General features: G+C 46.3%; 3 protein-coding genes across 11 annotated transcripts in view; 2 read left to right on the top strand and 1 right to left on the bottom strand.

Annotated features, from left to right (window-relative positions):
* The window catches only part of RIBC1 (RIB43A domain with coiled-coils 1), a 90,325-nt gene extending 69,253 nt beyond the window's left edge, over positions 1–21,072 (bottom strand). Inside the window, exons 1-7 of one of the 4 annotated variants that reach the window (XM_029931075.1) lie at positions 20,996–21,072; positions 12,116–12,232; positions 10,736–10,817; positions 10,192–10,536; positions 4,530–4,648; positions 3,696–4,090; positions 3,217–3,589 (exon numbers count right to left, since the gene is read on the bottom strand). In XM_029931075.1, coding sequence (XP_029786935.1) covers positions 3,508–3,589; positions 3,696–4,090; positions 4,530–4,648; positions 10,192–10,536; positions 10,736–10,817; positions 12,116–12,232 — 1,140 coding nt within the window. In that variant the 5' untranslated portion in view covers positions 20,996–21,072 and the 3' untranslated portion in view covers positions 3,217–3,507. Of the gene's footprint in view, positions 1–3,216; positions 3,590–3,695; positions 4,091–4,529; positions 4,649–10,191; positions 10,537–10,735; positions 10,818–12,115; positions 12,233–20,114; positions 20,199–20,995 lie in introns of those variants that run through there. The other 3 variants (XM_029931074.1, XM_029931077.1, XM_029931076.1) reach the window with 3 other exon arrangements.
* HSD17B10 (hydroxysteroid 17-beta dehydrogenase 10) lies at positions 734–3,229 on the top strand. Its single transcript, XM_029931078.1, has 6 exons — positions 734–805; positions 1,121–1,285; positions 1,898–2,062; positions 2,169–2,297; positions 2,379–2,487; positions 2,895–3,229. The coding sequence occupies exons 1-6, from the start codon at positions 779–781 to the stop codon at positions 3,083–3,085; spliced, it is 786 nt and encodes a 261-aa protein (XP_029786938.1). The 5' UTR covers positions 734–778; the 3' UTR covers positions 3,086–3,229.
* SMC1A (structural maintenance of chromosomes 1A) overlaps positions 20,452–21,082 on the top strand; it is a 47,131-nt gene continuing 46,500 nt past the window's right edge. For all 6 annotated transcript variants that reach the window (XR_003905179.1, XR_003905177.1, XR_003905176.1 and 3 more), the window contains exon 1: positions 20,452–20,629. Coding sequence is in view for 3 of the 6 variants with exons in the window: in XM_029931072.1 (XP_029786932.1) it covers positions 20,521–20,629 (109 nt within the window). In the remaining 3 variants the exon portion in view is untranslated. The remainder of the gene's footprint in view (positions 20,630–21,082) is intronic.

Here is a 21,082-nt window from a genome sequence, read left to right as displayed (position 1 = left end):
CCCTAGCAGTGCTATTGCTGGGTCATAGGGAAGTTCTATCGATAGTTTTTTGAGGAACCTCCACACTGTTTTCCAGAGCGGCTGCGCCAGTTTACATTCCCATCTACAGTGTAGGAGGGTGCCCATCTCTCCACACCCTCGCCAGCATCTATAGTCTTTTGATTTGTTCATTTTAGCGACTCTGACTGGTGTGAAGGGAATCAAGAACAAAAATGAACTACTGGGACCTCATCAAGATAAAAAGCTTCGCAAGGCAAAGGAAACAATCAAACTAATCGGCAACCAACAGAATGGGAAAAGATAGTGGCAAATGGCATATCAGATAAAGGGCTAGTATCCAAAAGATACAAGGAGCTGACTAAACTCCATACACGAAAAATGAATGATCCAGTGAAGAAATGGGCAGAAGACCTGAATAGACACTTCTCCCAAGAGGACATTCAGATGGCCAACAGGCACATGAAACAATGCTCAGCGTCACTCATCATCAGGGAAATGCAAATCAAAACCACACTGAGATACCACTTCATACCAGTCAGAGTCGCTAAAATACTGTACTGTCTTGATGATTACTTGCTGCTATTAGGCTCTTTATCCAGGTGAAAAAACTCCGGAGGCACCGCCCTCTGAGCGGGAGGGGGGGGCGGACAAGAACAGCCGACACCACGCCCCACAGTCTTGCACATTGGCCCGCTCCCTCGCCGGGTCCGCCCCACCCCTCCATCTCGGCCAATCAGGGTTTGCCTCACCGCCAGGCTCGTGGAGAGGACAGCGCAAGATGGCTGCGGCATGTCGGAGCGTGAAGGTAACGGGTTGTTCACTCCTGCGAACTGCTCCGCTGCGCCCACTGGGACCGCCCGGCCGTGGAACTAAGGGGGAGAGATCGGTTCTGGGAGAAAGGGTCACCTTTATCGAGGCCTGGTAGTGTGGCAGTTGGGCTCGGGAGGTGAAGGTCAACTCTCCGTGGCGTATGTGTGTGGGCTGACTGGGGATGAGACACCAAGAGGTCCCATCTGTAAGGAGAGGAAACGCACCTGAGTTACACCGCAGGAGCGAGCAGGAGCCTCCCTTGCAGGAGTGATCTGCCCAGTGTAGCCAATTGACCGTATCCTTTTCACAGGGCCTAGTTGCTCTAATAACCGGAGGAGCCTCTGGTCTGGGTCTGGCCACGGCGGAGCGACTGGTGGGGCAAGGGGCCACGGCTGTGCTTCTGGACCTGCCCAACTCCGATGGGGAGGTCCAAGCTAAGAAGTTAGGAAAGAGTTGCGTCTTTGCCCCAGCTGATGTAAGTGTGTGCATGGGGTCACTGAAATAGGCCTGGGAACTGTGGGGTCCCCTTCCATAAGGGTGCTATCCATGTGCACAGTGGACCCATCTCCTTGTCCATTTTGGCCGGAGCTCTCCGTCAGGCACTGTGGGAGCATCTGCAATAAGGAATGTACAAAGCCCGGATCCACAGCAGTGGTGATGGGAATTGGACATACCAGAATCTCCTGGAGTGGGTATGTACAGTTTGAAAATGCATTATTGTGCTCTCTAGGTTTATATTTACAAAGTTAAAAAACTTTTTGTGAAACAAACTACAAAAAGTGAAGCTAATTTATCTTCATATCATTAATTCTCAAAGCTGTTCTGAGCCACAGAAATCTCCAGGAGTTTGTGAATTTATCAAAAAAGGGTATAAATTTGAAAAATGTTTTGAACATTTTCTATATATGCTCTATATAGTACCTAACATTTTCACCTTTGCTCCACTCTCGAGTTTTCTTTTGGCCTCTCCCTTGCTTAAGCAATCCTGTTGTCACTCAGAGACTGGACCTGCTCCCTCCTCCTCCAGGTTTGGTGGTGAGTGTGTGTGCTGGGAGATGTGTACTTTTATCCACTTCTCCCTTTGAAGGTGACCTCAGAGAAGGACGTGCAAGCAGCCCTGACTCTAGCAAGAGAAAAGTTTGGGCGTGTGGATGTGGCAGTCAACTGTGCAGGTATTGCAGTGGCTATGAAGACATACAACTTAAAGAAGAATCAGGCCCATACTTTGGAGGACTTCCAGCAAGTTCTTAATGTAAGGCCTTGGAGATTCTCCAGGGATACAAGTATGAGATATTTGGCTATCCTTCCAGCTTTTAGGGGACAAAAGATCCTACAGCAGGTCTCTACTGGTCTTCCAGGTGAATCTCATGGGCACCTTCAATGTGATCCGCCTGGTGGCTGGTGAGATGGGCCAGAATGAACCAGATCAGGGAGGCCAACGTGGGGTCATCATCAACACTGCCAGCGTGGCTGCTTTTGAGGGCCAGGTGTGTGGGCAGGGACAAGGCTTGTGTGTCCTTGGTGACTTGCTAGGGCTCTTCCACCTGTGACCTCTTCTCCTTCTCCAGGTTGGACAAGCTGCATACTCTGCTTCCAAGGGAGGCATAGTGGGTATGACACTGCCAATTGCTCGGGATCTGGCTCCCATGGGTATCCGAGTGATGACCATTGCTCCGGGTAGGTATTTTCCCTTCCTGCCACACCTGGGATTGAGTATGATTCATGGGCAGTTGAGAGGGGAAGGTGTCTACCAACTAAGCAGCAATAGTCTTACTTTTCTGGGTATTGAAAGTACCATAGTTGGGGCTAAGGTGAGGAGGGACTGAGTAAATATGAAAGGAAGGGCACAGGGTGCCTGGGTGGCTCATTTGGTTAAGCATCCAACTCTTGATTTCAGCTCAGGTCATGATCTCATGGTTGGTAAGATCAAGCCCTGTGTCAGACTGTGCTGACAGCACAGAACCTTCTTGGGATTCTCTCTCTCTCCCCTTCCCCAACTTGAGCATGTGCTTTCTCTCAAATAAATAAACATCCGGGGTGGGGGGGAGGAAGGGTAGGCCTCTGACTCTGACTGTCTTGTCTAGGCCTATTTGGTACCCCGCTGCTGACCACCCTCCCAGAAAAAGTGCGCAACTTCTTGGCCAGCCAGGTGCCTTTCCCCAGCCGCCTGGGTGACCCTGCCGAGTATGCTCATCTGGTACAAGCCATCATCGAAAACCCATTCATCAATGGAGAGGTCATCCGGCTGGACGGGGCTATTCGCATGCAGCCTTGAAGGGAGAGGACACAGAAAACACCTGTTCTTCTGCCCCTCCTTCCCCTGAAGTACTGTACTGCAGCTTGGGAGGAAGTCCAGGAGCCATCTTGTAACTGCCCAGCAGTCACACTCTGTGCCTAATAAAGCCTTTATTTCTCACAAGGAGTGGGTAATGCTGTGTGCTGGGTAAAAGTGGCATGGGGAAGAAAGGTGAACTGGTGACAGGGTCAGATGCTTCAAGCCCAGGGGTGGGTGGGAAAGGCAGTACCTCATACCTTTTGTGTCCTGTTCCAACATGTGGCCTTTATTTTAATGAATAACTTTATTAACTAGGGTCAAAGGTTGGGGGGATGGATTGGTGGAGGAGGCCTCCAGCATTTTCGTCTCTGACTCCTAGCCTTTGTGAGCTTGATAAGGGAGAAGAGATGACCATCCTGGGCTCAGCGGCTACTGGTGTTGAACTGTAGGTGATATTGGGCTATAGGTTGATTGGCATAGATTACTGAATTCAGATAATTCTGCCTGTAAAAGAAGTGCAGAGGCCTCAGCTGATGAGCTTTCCCCTTTTCCCTGGCCCCTCCCATCCCTCCCTTGGCATTCATCCATGTTGCCACCCCCTAGAACTCACTGAGCTTTTTGCTCTGTGGCCAGTTGCTGATTGAAGAAGCCCAGCCCCCTTTGAAATTCAGCACAAAGTTCCCTCTCTTGCTCTTCTAGCTCCACTGCTGCCTGGGACAAGCTCAAGGTCTGTCTTTCCCTCTTGGCATTCAGTGCTCTTGCAGCCCAGTGCTGTGCCTCCTTTTCATGATGTTGCACCTCCTGGGCTTTCTTGATGGCAGCATGCTGCTCTGGAGTCATGCCCTTCCAACAATGGGGTAGGACCTGGTGGGGACCCACAGGGTTTTGAGAAGCCTGGGGGTTCTCAGTCAGTAGGTTACTTGTGACCTCTTTCTGGATCTCCTTGAGGTTGGCCTTCTGTTCATGGCGTTGCTCATGGTGCTGCCGCCGAGCCAGCTCAGCTGCCTGGTGGGGCCCCAAAATAAGAGCATTTGAGTACCCAACATCAGGGAACCCTCAGTCACAGGGGAGGGGAAGACATGGCCCTACCCTCCTCCATCTCTGGGAGACAAGGAACAGATATTGCCTGACCTTTGAATGACCTAACACGGTGGGGGTGGGGGGATGTGGACAGAGAACTTCCCTGCCCTCTGAAAACCTTTAGACTGAGAGGCTAGGGAAGGGACAGTGGTGTACTGTTTTCAGGTCATCCTGAGTCTGGATGTGGGGAAGAGCGTCTTCTGCCCTAAGAGGGCCCTTAGGTGAAAGGGGACATCTTCAGCTAGATGAGAGGGTTGGTGTTGATTCAAGGAAGTTTATGAGGGCAAAGATATGGCTAAGGTTCCTCAGGACTTTGTTCAAGGGGTTGGGGAGAGCCCAGTGCACCGAATGGCTCAGGCTGTACCTGGGCTTTGTTGGCATTGGCCATGGCAGTCATCATGGCCACGCGACAGGACTCCTCCAGCTTGGCCAGCTGGGCGGCCCGCGTGTCCATGGCTAGGCGCAGCTGGTCATCGAGCTGATCTACACAGAGAAATATGGCCAGAGCACTATATTGGTCTGCCCCATTGCTGGTTCACTCATTCAGCTATTTGTTCAAAAAGCTTGGTGGGTGTGTGTATGTCTGTTTGGGAAGGGAATGTCCTAATTGTAGGGATGTGGAGGAGTTACTCTGTGGGGCTAGGGATAACCAAAGTAGTAGCAACAAAGGTTTCTCAAGTGCCTAACTGAAAGATGCAGGGAGATGGATCAAACATAGTTCATCATACTACATTTTGATAAGGGCAATGATAAAGATGTATACAGGGCATCATGAGAGCTTTGGGTGGTGGATGAGAGGAAGGCTTCAAGGTAGAGGTGATCCTTGAAATGTGCATTGCATATAGAAAGAAAGAACAAAGGACATTTCAGGCCATGTTTTAGTCCAGTCACACTAGCCTCCTTGCTGTTTCTAGAATATGCCAGGCACTACTGCCCCAGGGATTTGCAACAGATGTTACACTCGGCTCATGCTCTATTGCTTATCCCAGGTCTTTCCTCAAATATTGCCACCTTCCTGTCTTTCCTACCTAAAATTGCAACCTTCCTGTCCCCAACATTTATCCTCTTTCCCTTATTTATTCTTTTCCCTATCATTTGCCACCATTCAATATACTCTACATTTAACTTATTTTGTCTATTGCCTCTCTCTCTCCTCACTAGGAAGTAACCTTTGTAAAGGTAGAGATTTTGTCTGTTTTATTCACTACCATGCCCAGCACCTATATCAGAGCCTGGCACATAGTAGGTGCTCAATAAATACTTGTCAAATGAATGAAGGAAACCACGAAACAGTATGTTCTGTATTTTAAACTACAAATAGTGTGCTCTTGCTGGAGCATAAAACACAAGTGGCTAGGGAGCTTTGCAGGGGCCAGACTAAGAGCCAAAAACTTGCCCTGAAGGTAGTGGGGAACATGGAAGGATTTTAAGCAAGGGAGTAGAGTGGGGGACAGAGCTGTGTATTTTAGAAAGCTCCTTCTGGGCCGGTATAGAATAGAGTCAGGTTGGTGGGAGACAGTGGAGGTAGGGAAGTCATCTTGGAGGGATCAAACTAGGCCAAATATATAGGAGGCTACATGAGCAGTACTAGATGGATCGTATGAGAAAGCAAGGAAGGGGGGAGATTTGGATGCTTCCCAGGGGCCTGGCTTGGATGCCTGGATGCATGGTGTGGCCACCACTGGAAATAAAAGATTGAGAATGAAGAGCAGGCTAGGGAACATGGATGAAGTCTGTTTAGGAAGCTGAGTTGAAGGTGTCACAGGCATCTGCATATCTGATTCTGCAGGTAAAGTGTCCACAGCACAGAGGTGGTGACACGGTAGCTCAAACCAGAATGAGGGCCGAGGGCACCTGAGGTAAATATGCAGGGTAGGGAAAGCAGTGTGCCACAGACCAAGTCTCAACAAGGAAGGAGTAAAGGGAGAGGAGCCCACAAAGGGCAGACACCGAAGAAATGGTCAGAGAGCAGAATGTCCTATTATAGAAGCCAAGGAAGAGAGAGGCTCAAGAAGGATGTGATCAGAGTCAAGTGTAGCAAGAATGGTCCAGTTAAAGAGGAAAGACTAAAGAGAGCCTCTTGTAGTTAATAACACAAACGCATTGGTGATTTTAGCAAAGCAGGGTCAGTGCAGCTGTGTGGGGAGAAATGAGATCTTGAGGCTGAGGTGTGACTGGAAAGGTACAAAAGATAACAAGTGGAAACAGATTTGTCAAAAAGCATGGCTGTAAAGAACAGCTAGCTCACAGCATCTAGAAGAATCACAGCGTGGAGGGAGGCTTTTGTTTTTTTAAGATGGGTTAGACATAAGCATGTTTACAGCAGGCATAGAAGGGACCAATGAAAGGGGAAATGTTGAAAACACAGGGCAGGGGATTCCTGAGAGAGCACAGCCTGGGGGCAGGTGGAGGGAGGGTACAGAGATAATGCGGTCCAGAACAGAGGCTTAAGGTTTGGCTTTGAAGAGGCACAGGGACACAGACTTCAGATACTGGAGGACAGCAGGGGTGGGGAGGATGGATAGGGGTGCATGGTTTCATTTCACTCTTCACAACAACCCAGAGAGGAAATGATCAGCACCGGTTTTTCAGGAAAGGACACTAAGAGGTCCCGAGGTGAAACAAAATGCCCAAGGTTACACAGTCAGCGGGTAGACGGTAGGGATTTGAATCCAAGTCTCTTGAGGAATCAGCCCACACTCCTTCTATTACACTGTGTGGACTCTCCCTTGGTATTCTGCTGTCCTTGTTGTCTAGTTCTGCCTTCTCATACATCTGCTTGCTGCCACAGGGCGGCTGGCCCCCATGGCGCCACTACAAGTGCTCTGACAAAAATCACCAAATACTCCCAATTTCCAAATTCAGTAGATAGGTTTCTGTTCCTATCTGAACTTCTCCAGGGCCTTTGACATTATTGATGACTCCTTCTCTGAAACTCCTTCCTTGATTTCTGAGTCCCTACTTCTCATGGCAACTGAGAGAAGGCAAGCATGGTGTCATGGTCAAGACTTGGTCGGGCTCTGGAGCCAGCCTGCCTGAGTTTACTTCCTGCCTCCATCACTACTAGCTGTATGACTTTGGGTAAGTTATTTAACATCTCTGTTCTTCAGTTTCCTCCACTAAGAATAGGGATAATACTAGGACTTGCCTCATGGACTGGTTATCAGGATTATCTGAGTTACTATATGGTAGCAAACTTAGCAGTATCTGGTACACAGTAAGTGCTCAATACAGGTTAGCTATTTTTATTATTTGATGTATCTTTTATCCTACCTCCCTGATCCCTTTGTGATGAGCTCCTTCATTCAGTCAAGATACATCCACTGAGCATCTACCATATACTACCAAGTAGTGTAGTGTGTAAGTCACCAGGGTTGTAGTGGTTAATAAGACAGCTCTGACCTTTGTCCTCACAGAGTGTACCACTTACTCACCCTTTCCCAGACTCCATCCATGCTTAGCATCCTGCTCATTTGCATACCCTTCCTCACCCTGGACCTCCAGATCTCTCCCTGCATCCCAGACTGACTGGCTATATGCCACTTCAGGATCACATGGCTGCCTGCTGGCCACATCTTCTTGGCTACAACAGCATTCTAGCTAATCTCCTTGCCTCTAGTCTTCCCCTCTAACCCAATCTCCACAACGGCTGGCAAAGTTTTATGGCTAAATCACAAATCACATGATTCCAATGCACAAAACCCTCACATGGCTCCTACCTCACTCAGTAAAAGCCAAAGTTCCCACCATGACCTGTAAGGCCTTCTGGATCTGGCCCCCTTCCATCTCTCTGACATCGCTTTCTATCGCTTTTCCCCTCACTCAGTCTACATTGGCTACTCTGGCCCCACTGCCACTCTTCAAACATTCCAGACACCCTCCCCTCTGCCTTGGGGCCTTTGTACTATTTCCTCCACCTGGACAGCTCTCCCCTCAGATGTTGCATTGCTCACTTCCTCATTTCAGATCTGTATTCAAAGGTTACCTCAGTGAGGTTTTCCTTACTTAAAATCGCAACTGTGCACCCCTCTCCCAAAGTCCCCATACCCCCCTTTTGTGCTTAATTTTTCTCCTTAGCAACTATCTTAACCACCTTATACAGTTGACACTTGAACAACGCAAGGCTTAGGTGCACCAACACCCACCATGGTAAAAAATCCACATATAACTTTTAACTCCTCCAAAACTTAATAGCCTACTGCTGCTTTTGACCTTACCAATAACATAAAGTCGATGAACACATATTTTGTATGTTATATATAGTAGCCCTACAATAAAGCTAGAGAAAAGAAAATGTTATTAAGAAAATCATAGAGGAGAGAAAATACATTTACAGTACTGTATTTATTTTTTAAAGATCCACATATAAGTGGACCCGTGCAGTTCAAACCCATGTTGTTCAAGGGTCTACTGTATATTTTACTATTTTATCTTGTTTATTTTCTGCCCCCATTAGAGTGTGAACTCCATGAAAGCAAGGATTTTTCTATTTTGTTCACTGTGCCAGGCACAAAATAGGTAGCTTAATAATTGCTGAGTATTAAAAATGGTCTTGTCACTCTGGTTCAACCCCTTAACTGGTCACCTACTGCCTACACAATAAAGTCACAATTCCTTCCTTTGGTGTAGAAAATTCTTGCACATTTTCCCTTCCTCCATGCCCTTAATCCTAGGCTGCACTACACTGAACTGTTCATGCATCCTAAACCCTCAGACTATTCACAGCCCTCATTCTCTATCTCTTGATGCCCCCTCTGCCTAGAATGGCCTTTTCTTGTTCCTTTTCCCTACCTTGGAAAAACTGTACCCAACTTTCCAAAATTGATTCCTGAAAGCTGACTTGTGCCACCCCCCTATCTTGCCTCCCTTTCCTGGTAAGAATTAACTACTCCCATATTGATGTTCCTACCATTGCCTATACGCACTTCTTTTAATGTTTATACTTGAGAGACAGAGACAGAGCACAAGTGGGGGAGGGCAGAGAGAGAGGGACACAGAATCTGTAGCAGGCTCCAGGCTCTGAGCTGTCAGCACAGAGCCCAATGTGGGAACCCACCAACCATGAGACCATGACTTGAGCCGAAGTTGGATGCTTAACTGACTGAGCCACCCAGGCATCCCCTATATGTGCTTCTGCCATAGTACCTACCACAAGGTTAAAGCATAAATATTTGCTAATGAATGGCTTGTGCGTGTGTGTATCTTTTCCTCTTTCTCTAAGCTGATTTTCTAGAAAGGGCATGGTTTCATGGGCTCACAAAGGGCAGGGTGCCTGTCTTGTTTACTTTGGTCTTTACTTGTTCATTCAACAATGATTTATTGAGCTTCTGACACTGTGCAGTCACTGTACTAGGCAACTGAGATACAGGGGTGGAAATGAGAGATGCGGTTTGTTTTCAGTGATCTGACATTTTGGAGAAAAGACATTCCACAAATACTTTCAGAATTAGTTACAACTACAACAAGTGGTAAACAGAATAGGGTGCTATATAACACCAGGGATGATTTGAAAGGTGAGCAGTGCAAGTAGATAAGAGATGATCCTCACCCTCAAAGGGCTTACTGTAATACTGTAATGGAAGAGGAGGATGTGGTCACAGATAATGTCATAGTAATAGTAGCTACTGGTTATTGAGCACTAATGCTTGTGCTTTACAAACAGTATCTCATTTCATTCTCCTGTGAGCTCTGTATGGGATGGATTATTATCCTCATTTTAAAGATGAAGAAACTGAAGCACTGAGAAGAAAATTCATTTGTCCAAATCAGGGAGTAAGTGGCAGAGTCTGTCTTCATTATGATGCTTCTACAGAATGGAGTTTCAGGCTGATTGGGTACCAATGGCTACACTATCAGTTAATAAGGAAGTCAGGGAGATTGGGGTTGGCTCAGTTTAAGCTCTCAGCGTCAGCTCTATGGGTAACTGGACCTCCCCACACAGTTCTGGTCTCCTGGGTGCTGTACTTGGCTCAGGACAACTTTCCACCAGGCTTCTGGTCTCAGCCTGTAGGACCCTGGCTGCTTACCTGAATACTTCTTATCAACCCTGACTTGTTGTCGCTCTTTCAGCTTCTTTTCCAGGCTTTGCCTGAACTGCTCCTGCTGCATTTTCAGGCATGTGGCCTTCTCCAGGTCCTCCCTTGCAAAGTACTGCAGGCTGGATGGGCCATAGCAGGATTCACTGTCCCTGAGATAGGCTGGATACTCCATCCACTCTCGGCTAGGATCCCAAAAGTCAATTTCCTGCTTGTTCTTGACTTGCTGTTTTTGCTCTCGAAATTCCTGGACTTTCTTGGCCAGCCGACGTGTCCGTTCTGCCTCTTCCTTCTCTAGCATCTGTGCTACTAGATCATACTGCTTCTGGTAGGTAGCTGGGAGTGGTGGGCAGGAATATGGAGAAGGCCCCATGGCAGAGAGCCCACTCAGCACGGCCTCTGCTCTCAAAGCCCATCCGGTTTGTCCTACCACGCCCCAGGCCTCAGGCCCCACCCCAAGGCAGAACTGCCCTACCTCAGCCCACTCAAGCCCTTATACAGCCTTCTTGGCTTGCCCTTGGCCTTGAGTTTTTACCATAAGCTGCCTCCTTGCCGTGCTCTGTTGCCTTTTGAAGCTTTTGCTCCTCTATCTGGCTGTTGAGGGCTTTGACATCCACCTGATCCCAAGAAAAGAGCTAAATCAGGGTAGGGGACCAGCAGCGGGCCTTGAATGCTCTAACACAAACTGCTGAGAATTTACCTTTTTCAGAATCCTCCTATGGATTCCCAATACTTACTGGATAATATTCTAACATCTGAGCATGGCTCCAGCCTTATATCAGTACCTTCCTCACCAGTCCCACCCTCAGGAGCTCTGTGCTTACAGTTCCCTGTACATCTTAGGTTATTCTGAACAAATAGCTTTTGCTCCATCTGCTCCCTCCACTTGGAATTCTTTCTTCCTCTTTTACCCAAATTCCTATTCATCCTTTAAGATCAGCCCAGGGTTACCTTCCTGATTCCTTAGGTAATACTTACTCCCATAGAATGTAGGACCCATTGTCCACATTATGTTGAAGTTTGCCTCTATTGATGATCTCCTCCACCAGACTGTGAGCTCATTATGGGTGGAGACTGGGCCTTAGTCAGCTTTGTACCCTATTGCCCAACACCATGCTTGGCACAGAGCGGGCCCTGAAGAAAAGCTTGCCAACTGGATCTCAATCACACCACACATCTCTCAGCCAACTACTTACTTGTGTCAGGCACTATGCTCTGGTTTCCAGAGCCACCATCATATGTTAATATTCACTTTCGCACTTCCTTTATTTAGTTTCATTTTACCAAGGAATAGCCTGGAGCTCAGAGAAGATAGGTGACTCATTTGAAGCCACCCATCTAGTAAACAGCAGACCTGGCCCTTGGGCATAGGTATAAGGTCTTTTCCAGAATACCATGCTGCATTTCCCCCCCTCTACCCACCTACTTAGCTATCTATTTTTTCTTAAACTATCAATATTTTCTCTTTATTTTGATTATAATTCATTTAAAACATTTTAAGATAGTGCAAAAGGGAATATAGTTTAGTGAAAAGTCCCTCCCATCTCTGTCTCAGCCTGGTTAAGTTTCTTACATAGCCATCCAGACAGCATTTAGGCATATGCAATACCAAATATTCTTTAGACTGCTTTTGGCTCCATATTGCCTGTCTCTCAAGAACCAGGTGACTCACCCCAGAGCTGACTGGAGGAGAGTCAGCTGTCACTGGCTTCTCTTCCCCCAGTCTCTTCCCGTGGACCCCCAGCCCCCTTCCTTCCCACACCTGGTAGTGGATGCCTTCTCTCCATTCTCCTTCCTTTCCAGCCCTAGGGCCTGCTCAAATCAAGGAGGGTTGTAACAGACACCGCTACGTTCCACTCTGGGTGCAGGAGTGAGGTTGCTCCTCGTCCCAAAAAAGTTTCCATTGCCCACTCACCCCAGTGACTTGGGTTCGCACATTGAAGAATCGGCTCTGTCGCTGTTTTTCTCGATTTTTCCTAGCCTCAATGGCTGCCACCTCCTTCGGATCTGGCAACAGGTTTATCTTTTTCATCTGGAGCAAGGGGGGGGTGGAATGGCTAATCAGTGCCAACCATCACTCTTCACCACACTCCCACCCCCATTCCTTTCTCCCTACAATGTCTCACCACTTACTGATTCCTACTGATTTTACCTACTGATATATTTCATATATGTGTCCTACATCTCTGTTGTCACCACCCTAACTCAGGCCTCACAATTGGGTGCCAGACAATATTCCCAGGAGCCTCAGTGGTCTCCCTTGCTCCATTGCTACCCTCTCTACTTCTTTCTCTGCACTAGTCACCAGAGTCACCTTTCTGAAAGCAAATCTGACCATGGCACACCTCAGCTTTAAACCTTTAAAAGCCAAGTGAAACCAAAGCGAAAATGAACTATTGGGACCTCATCAAAATAAAAAGTTTCTGCACAGCGAAGGAAACAGTCAGCAAAGTAAAAGGAAACTGATGGAATGGGAGAAGATATCTGCAATTGACATTTTAGTTAAAGGATTATTTGCAAAATCTATAAAAATTTATCAAACTGAACACCCCAAAAATGAATAATCCAGTGAAGAAATAGGCAAAAGACACGAATAGACACTTCTCCAAAGAAGACATCCAAATGGCCAACCACCACATGAAAAAATGTTCAACATCACTCATCATCAGGAAAATATAAGTCAAAACCACATTGAGATACCACCTCACACCTGTCAGAATGGCTAACGTTAACAACTCGGGCAACAACAGATGTTGGCGAGGATGCAGAGAAAGAGGGTCTCTTGTGCACTGCTGGTGGGAATGCAAACTGGTGCAGCCGCTCTGGAAAACAATATGGAGGTTCCTCAGAAAATTAAAAATAGAACTGCCCTATGACCCAGCAATTGCACTACTGGCTATTTATCCAAGGGATACAGATGTGCTGTTGCGAAGGGGCATGTAAACCCCAATGTCTATAGCAGCCCTATCAACAATAGCCAAATTATGGAAAGAACCCAAATGTCCATCAATGGATGAATGGATAAAGAAGGTGTGGTATTTATATACAATGAAGTATTACTTGGCAATCAAAAAGAATGAAATCTTGCCATTTGCAACTACTTGGATAGAAGTAGACTGTATTATGCTAGATGAAATTAGTCAGAGAAAGAAAAACATCATATGACTTCACTCATATGAGGACTTTAAGATCCAAAACAGATGAACATAAGGGAAAGGAAGCAAAAATAATATAAAAACTGACCCTTAAGTATAGAGAACAGAGGGTTGCCGAAAGGGTTATGGGAGCGGGGATGGGCTAAATGGGCAAGGGGCTTCCTGAAATCATTGTTGCACCATGTGCTAATTTGGATGTAAATCATAAAAGATAAAATAAATTATAGAAAGTTAAAAAAAATCCTTTAAAGGCAACAAGGTGCCTGGCTGGCTCAGTCAGGGAGCATGTGACTCTTGATCTCAGGGTTGTTAAGTTCAAGCCCCATCTTGTGTGTAGAGATCACTTAAAAATAAAAGGTCTTTAAAAAAAGCTTTAAAAGCAGCTTTAAAGCAAATGGGTCCCCAGTGTTTACAAGATAAAGTGTAACCTTCTTTGCCAGATTTATAAGAGTCTTCATGATCTGACCCCTGCTCACCTATCCAATTCTCAAGCTCATTTACAAGTCTCCCCTATTTGTGTTATCTCTACTCAGTTTTCCCCATTTCAGTAAATGGCACCATTTTTTCCTCTTTATTTGCTGCTTATTCTTTATTCAAGCGACAGGCTAGAGGGCTTAAATACACCTGTGTTCTTTCATATTTTGGGAAGTTCACTTTTGGCATCGTGACTTGGCCAAAACCACAGCCAAATACACTTTCGCAAACATGAATCTGATCATGTCTCTCACCTGCTTACAATCCTCCAATGGCTTCCCACTGCACTTAGAATCAGATCCAAACTCCTAACCACGGGTTTCAAGATCCGGCTCCTGCACACCTCTCCAATTCATCCCACGTCACAGCCTCCCTCACTTACAGTCTTCTAGGCACACTGACCTCCTATCAAGTCCTCCAACGCAACAACCATTCCCACCTCAGGGCCTTTTTGTACATGGTGTTTCTTTGTTTAGAATACCATTCCTCAACTCCTCCTAGAGCTAGTTCTGATTTTTTTTTAACATTTTGTGATTGAAATATTTGACACATACAGGAGAATACATACACACACATATGTATATATATACATATATATATAACCCATATACAAGTTAAGAAGCATGATAAAAGAGACCCCTGAACAAACACCCCAACTTAAGAAATAGAACATGGTTGGGGCGCCTTGATGGTTCAGTCGGTTAAGTGTCTGACTACAGTCTAGCTCATGATCTCACCATTCCTGAGTTTGAGCCCCACATCAGGCTCTATGCTGACAGCTCAGAGCCTGGAGCCTGTTTCAGATTCTGTGTCTCCTTCTCTCTCTCTCTCTCTCTCTCTGCCCCTTCCTCACTCACACACTCTCTCTCTAAAAAATAAACATTAAAAAAATAGAACATGATCAATACTATTGAAGTATCATGTCTCTTCTCCCTCATCCTTACCCTAAGAGATAACTACTGTGCAAATGTTGGCATTTGCTTACTAATAGGCGTTAATATATTATGTATGTATAAGACTCCCTGGACATTACTTTGAAATATTCTTGCTTCAGAATTTTATAATGTATCATACAGTATGCATTCTTCTTCATCTTCCTGTGTTCACTCATGTTCATTCTATCATTTAGCAAATCTTTGAGGAGTGCCTACTGTCAAGACACTCCTGTAAGCATTTGGGAGACATCAAGGAACAAAACTAACAAGAATCTGAGTCTTTGTGGAGGTTGCTTTTGGGGGGGCCATAGACAATCAGCAGCAAATTAGTTTGTAAGAAGATAAGTTCTCTGGGAAAAAATATAGAGCAGAATAAAGGGAACGGGAAGTGCCAAGGAGATGGGGAGCATTGTAATTTTAAATGTGGAAGCCAGGGAAGGCATAATTAAACAGGTAATATTTGAGTAAATACTTCAAGGTGAGGGATTACCTATGCAGATATCTAAGAGGAGAACACTCAGGCAGAGGCCTTAAGGAGGACGCAAAAGGCACACATTCAGGGGAACAGCAAGTGGGTGGAGGAGAGGTAGGTAGGAAATGCTATTAGAGAGATAATGTGGGGGGGTGCAGAGATTGTAGGACTTTGCAGAACATTATTAAAGACTGTGGTTTTTACTCTGAGAGAAATGGGCAGCCATTGGAGAGTTTTGAGCTGTGGGAATGATGTGTTCTGACTTTGATTTTTAAAGGATCACTTCTGGCTGCTGTGTGAATAGACTAAGGGGACCAGAGGCAAGGCTAGAAGCAGGGAGGCTATTGCAGTCATCCAGGCAAGAGATAATGGTGAATCACATCAGGTTAGAAGCATCAAGGATAGTGAGAAGTGGTCAGATTCTGGATATATACATGTATTTAACAAATGTTTTTATTTATTTTTGAGAGAGAGAGAGAGAGAGAGAGAATATGAGTGGGGGAGGGGCAGAGACAGAGGGGGACAGAGGATCCAAGTGGACTGTGCGCTGACAGCAGCAGGCCCAATGTGGGGCTTGAACTCACAAACTGTGAGATCATAAACTGAACCAAAGTCAGATGCTCGATCGACTGAGCCACCCAGGAGCCCCAGATTCTGGATTATTTTGAAGGCAGAGCCAACAGGACTTCTGATAGATTAGAAGTGCAGTATGAGAGCTGTATCAAGAATGACTTCAAATATTTGAGCTAAGGCAATCAGAGGGATGGAGTTGCTATAAACTGAATAATCTGTGTGTGGAGAACAGTGGGATGGGGGGTGGGGAGGAACAAGAGATCAGTTTTGGAAATGTGGAGTTTGAGAAGTCTATTAGATATCCATTGATAGCATACAGATGGTATGGTGGATTTCATGATTGTTCCAAAAGATCTGCTGCTTCTCCCTACAGAAGACTTATACATCTCATTGCTCTCAAGGTTATCCATGTGATGGGCTTTGCCCTTTGCAATGGGAGAATTGACCTGTTTTATTCCCAAACAGAACTAAGAACTGTTATGTGATTGTCACATTTTCCTCTTCACTCTCTGCTAGGAGTCTGGCAGTGTCCCAAGTAAGAGCTGCTCCTTCAGCATTGGTCCTGGAATGATGACATACAGCAGAGATGTAGCCAACCCAAATCAGACAAGATGCATGAGTGAGAAATCCTTGTTATTCTAAGCTGCTGAGATTTAGGGTTGTTTGTAACCCCAGCAAAAATTAGCTTATCCTGACTGATACAAAGGAATTTCATGTTTGTTTGTTTGTTTATTGAGAGAGAGAGTGAGCAGGGAAGGGGCAGACAGAGGGGGACAAAGAATCCAAAGTGGGCTTTGTGCTGACAGCAGAGAGCCCAATGAGGGGCTCGATCCCACGAACCAGATCATGACCTGAGCGGAAGTTGAATGCTCAACCGACTGAGCCACCCAGGCTCCCCAGGAATTTAAATCTATGAGGCTGTAAGAGATCTCTAAGGAAGTTTAGATGCCCCAGGGGAGACGGAAAGAGGAGGAGTCAGCACTGTAGGCTGAGGAGGAGTGTTTGGTGAGGTGGGAGGAAAACTAGGAGGGTGGTATCTGAGAAGATTTTGGGAAAGAGTGAGCAACTGATGATAAGATGTGGACTGAGAACTGGCAGGTTTAATAACACGAGGATTGCTGATGCCCTTAACAAAAACATTTTTGGTGGGGTTGTGGGGATGAAGACCTGATTGAAGTGAGTTTAGGAGAGACTAGGACTCTGCAGCACAAACAACCCAGTTTATTTTATTTTATTTTTTTTAATTTGCAAGAGAAAAAAAGGGAGGAGGAAACTGTAGACTAAAAGAAACCTATATACTGGTGGGAAGTTTCTCTGGCATGTACCTCAGAGTGCAAGTGCTGATCATAGGGCATAAGCGTATTTAATTTTACAAGTTGTTTTCCAAGGAGACTGTACCAATTTACACCTTCACTATAGTGTATAAACACTCTAGTCACCCCACATCCTCAGCAATACTTGGTATTGCAGACTTCTTAATTTTTGCCAATTTGTTCATATAAAATGATAATGACCAAGTTGTATTGATATTATCATTATTGCTAATGAGGTTGCACATCTTTTCATGTATTTTGGCCATTTTGGAATACTCTTCTGTGAAGTGCTCATTCATACCTTTTGTTCATTTTTTTAAAAAATCAAGTTTCTTGTCCTTTTCTTATTAATTTTAGTTCTTTATATATTCTATACATTAATCATTTTTCAGCTTAAGTGTGGCAAACACCTCCAATTTGTGGCTTGTCTTTTCACTTTATTATTTATCTATTTATTTCTTTATTTATTATTTTTGAGAGAGAGAGCACAAGCAGGAGAGAGGGGCAGAGGAAAAGAGAGACAGAGACACAGAATCTTTTTTTAAATTTATATTTTTAAATTTTTAAAAATGTTTTTTAATTTATTTTTTGAGAGAGAGAGAGACAGCACAAGCAGGGGAGGGTCAGAGAGAGAGGGAGGTACAGAATCTGAAGCAGGTTCCAGGCTCTGAGCTAGCTGTCAGCACAGAGCCCGACACGAGGCTTGAACATACAAACTGTGAGGTCATGACCTGAGCCCAAGTCGGATGCTTAACCGACTGAGCCACCAAGGTGCCCTGAGACAGAGAATCTTAAGCAGGCTCCACACTCAGTGCAGATCCCAATGTGGGGCTCAATCCCACATCCCTGGGATCATAATCTGAGCCAAAATCAAAAGTTGGATGCTCAACTGATTGAGCCACCCAGGAGCCCCAGATTTTTAAAATAATATTTATTTTTAGGGGCAGCTGCGTGGCTCAGTTGGTTAAGTGTTCGACTTTGGGTCAGGTCATGATCTCAAAGTTTGTAAATTAAAGCCCCATGTCAGGCTCTGTGTGGACAGCTCAGAGCCTGGAGCCTACTTCAAATTCCGTGTCCTCCTCTCTCTCTGCTCTCCCCTGCATGCGCACTCTCTCAAAAACAAATAAACATTAAAAAAAATGTTTATTTTTTTAAAGTATGCTCTATGCCCAGCATGGGGCCTGAACTCATGACCCTGAGATCAAGAGTCCCAAGCTCTACTAACAGAGTCAGCCAGGTGCCCCATCACCTTACTATTATTATGGTAACAACTGATACATACAAAGGAATCTGGTTAACACACATGTAAGTTATGAGGCACAACAACAAAATGAACACCCATGAATCCTCTGCAAAAGCCAGAAAATAAAATATAATCAATACTCTAGAAGCTTTCTGTGTGTACTTACCCATTTTTTCATTTTCATTATGTTCTAATTTGAATGAATTTAAATATAGTCCAATTCACCAATCTTTTCCTTTAAACTTAGAAGTTTTTATTATTTAAGAAATCCCGAGGTCATAAAGATATTCTACTATATGTTCTAAAATATCTAAAAGTTTGCCTTTCTCATTTAAGTTTTTAATCCATTTGGAATTGCACTTTATATATAGTGTGAGAGGTAGGGATCCAGTTTGATTTTTTTCCAAGTTACATCTCATCTTTTTAAATGGAATGCTAGTTTCTGTCAATTAATTATATGAGGTTGCTGTCCTTTGGTCATTCTGTTTCCTCACCCTGATTGTGACTGTTTTTCCCAGTTGAATTCATTTATGGTTCCTCTACTAGATTCCATCAGCCAAGCTCTCTCACTTTCATGGACCTGTCCTAGAACTTTTAGACTCTTCCCGGCCTCCAGACATCATTTTAAAAATGATAAATGAATTGGCTGGGGCTGGTGCTTGTTCATTCAGGAATGGCTATGGCAACCACCAGACCTTTTCCATGTCTAAGTCTAAGCACCAACCCCAGCCTATTCATTCCATGTGTCACCACAAATTAAGGTCACTGAACGGGAAGATTTGGCAGATATTTTAAGCTTCTTGGACTGCTAAGGCCATGACTTTGCTTTTTGTTTTGTTTTGTGAGACAGAGAGAGAGTGTGTGTGAGTGGGGGAGGAGCAGAAAGAGAGAGAATCCCAAACAGGCTCCACACTGTCAGCGCAGAACCCCATGCCTGGCTCGAACCCACCAAATGTGAGATCATGACTCCAGCCAAAATCGAGAGTCAGACGCTTAACCCACTCCTCGTTGCCCTGGCCATAACCTTGTAATGAGCAGGTATAAGGTGATAGGGGGATGAAAGTATGAAGGACAAGGATAGAAAATATGGGGAAGGGGGAGTAGGGAGAAAAGGAAAGGGGAAGAAGGGCAACAGGGTAATAGACAGGAATGGAGGACAGAGAGCAAGAGAAGGGAAAGGAAGAAAGTGAGAGAGGGGGATAGAGAGAAGCAAATGGAATGGGGATGACGTATGGAGAGAGAGAAAATGGGGGAAAAGGAAAAAGAGAGGTGGGGAGCACTGGGTTAGGGACCCTGACTCCACGGGGTTCACACAAAATACTTTTCTTAGCAACGAATGTCAATTTTGAAGCTCCCAGGTTGGGTCTATGTTCAAGTAGCCAATAAGTGGCTCAGGTCCAAGACTATTCTTGGGCTACAGCAGCAGTCTCTGAACTCTGGTTGGAAGAACAGGAGGGAGGCAGGAGATAGAGGCAGTACTCTGGCCTTAGCTTTCCCCAGCCCATAGCCTGACGCTCTAGAGTATCCTCCTCTCCCTTCACACTCCCTCCTTCCCACCTCAACCCATCCCTACCCTCATTTCACTACACTTCAACTCTACTTCACCACCGGCATGGTCTGCGCTCACCTAACACCGAAACATCCCGCTGGCCCCTCCTTTCCAAACAACCCTCGCTCCCCGGGGTCCTTCCAATTCCCGACTCTGTGGCCTTCCAGCCGGCCAGGCTAAAGCCACAACCAAGCTCCCACCTTCCTCTTGCCCTGGAGGGCATAACCCTGCTGTGACTTCTATCTCAGCAAGCGTGGGATCCGGTCCCGCCTGAGTCCTCAGATCCCAAAAGCAACAGTCCTGCGTAACCGCCTCCTCTGCGGTTCCGTAGGCTGTGTCTGTGGTTGGCGTTGCCACGCAACAAGAAAGCGGGGCGAGACTCAAACTCCCGTGGTAAGCTCGCGCCCTGGCAACGGATCAACAAAACTTCCACGCCCCGCCTCTAGTTCCGCTCGCGCCGGAAGCCGGAAATCCCGTTAGGCCTGGACTTATTCTCGCGACGTTTGCTGTCCGCCCGGCCTGCACTGCGGTGTTTCCCGCGCGGGCTACCCTAGTTCCCGGGCGTACGGCGCGGCCATTTGTAGAGCCGCCGGCGCTGCCGCTGTCATGGGTTTCCTGAAACTGATTGAGATCGAGAACTTTAAGTCGTACAAGGGTCGGCAGATTATCGGACCGTTTCAGAGGTTCACCGCCATCATTGGACCCAATGGCTCTGGTGAGATAAACCTGGCTGCGGCCCTCCGCACGTCCCAGCCTGGACTCCCTATCCGGCAGCAGAGTAGTCCTACCCAGCCCGTGCGACCTGAAATGTCGGGAACCCTCACGGGTTCCTCCCCCTCCTGAGCGGGCTCAGCTCGAACCTGCTTTGCCCGCTCGAGTTCTCTGACTCGAACCTTTTCCCCAGATGTCACTTGCCCGCTCTCTGCGCGGCCCCCTCTCTGGAGCAAGTGGTACGGGCCGATCTGTACGTTACCCTGCCCACTGCCCCCTCCCGCCAAAAGTGGCGCGTCCGGAGCAGACTGCCAGCGGCGGGCCGCTCAGTCCTCCGCGGGACCTGCTGCTTTCGGCTGCTTCCCCTTGCCTTGTTTGAACACTCCGGAGGGTGTAGGACCGCTGATAGCCCTCCTTTGGCCCCCGGTCCCCAGCGGCACACTTCTTCCTCAGCCCA

Source organism: Suricata suricatta, chromosome X (genome assembly GCF_006229205.1).
Source record: "Suricata suricatta isolate VVHF042 chromosome X, meerkat_22Aug2017_6uvM2_HiC, whole genome shotgun sequence".
NCBI lineage: Eukaryota > Metazoa > Chordata > Mammalia > Carnivora > Herpestidae > Suricata > Suricata suricatta.
Note: the sequence above shows the minus strand (reverse complement) of the source record. Positions and strands in the feature narration are given on the sequence as shown.

Excerpts from the sequence above, each read along its gene's own strand:
- HSD17B10 (XM_029931078.1), top strand. The coding sequence starts at position 779 with ATGGCTGCGGCATGTCGGAGCGTGAAG. Across the intron at positions 2,063-2,168 it reads ACTTCCAGCAAGTTCTTAAT|GTGAATCTCATGGGCACCTT; the intron begins GTAAGGCCTTGG and ends CTGGTCTTCCAG. Across the intron at positions 2,488-2,894 it reads AGTGATGACCATTGCTCCGG|GCCTATTTGGTACCCCGCTG; the intron begins GTAGGTATTTTC and ends TGTCTTGTCTAG.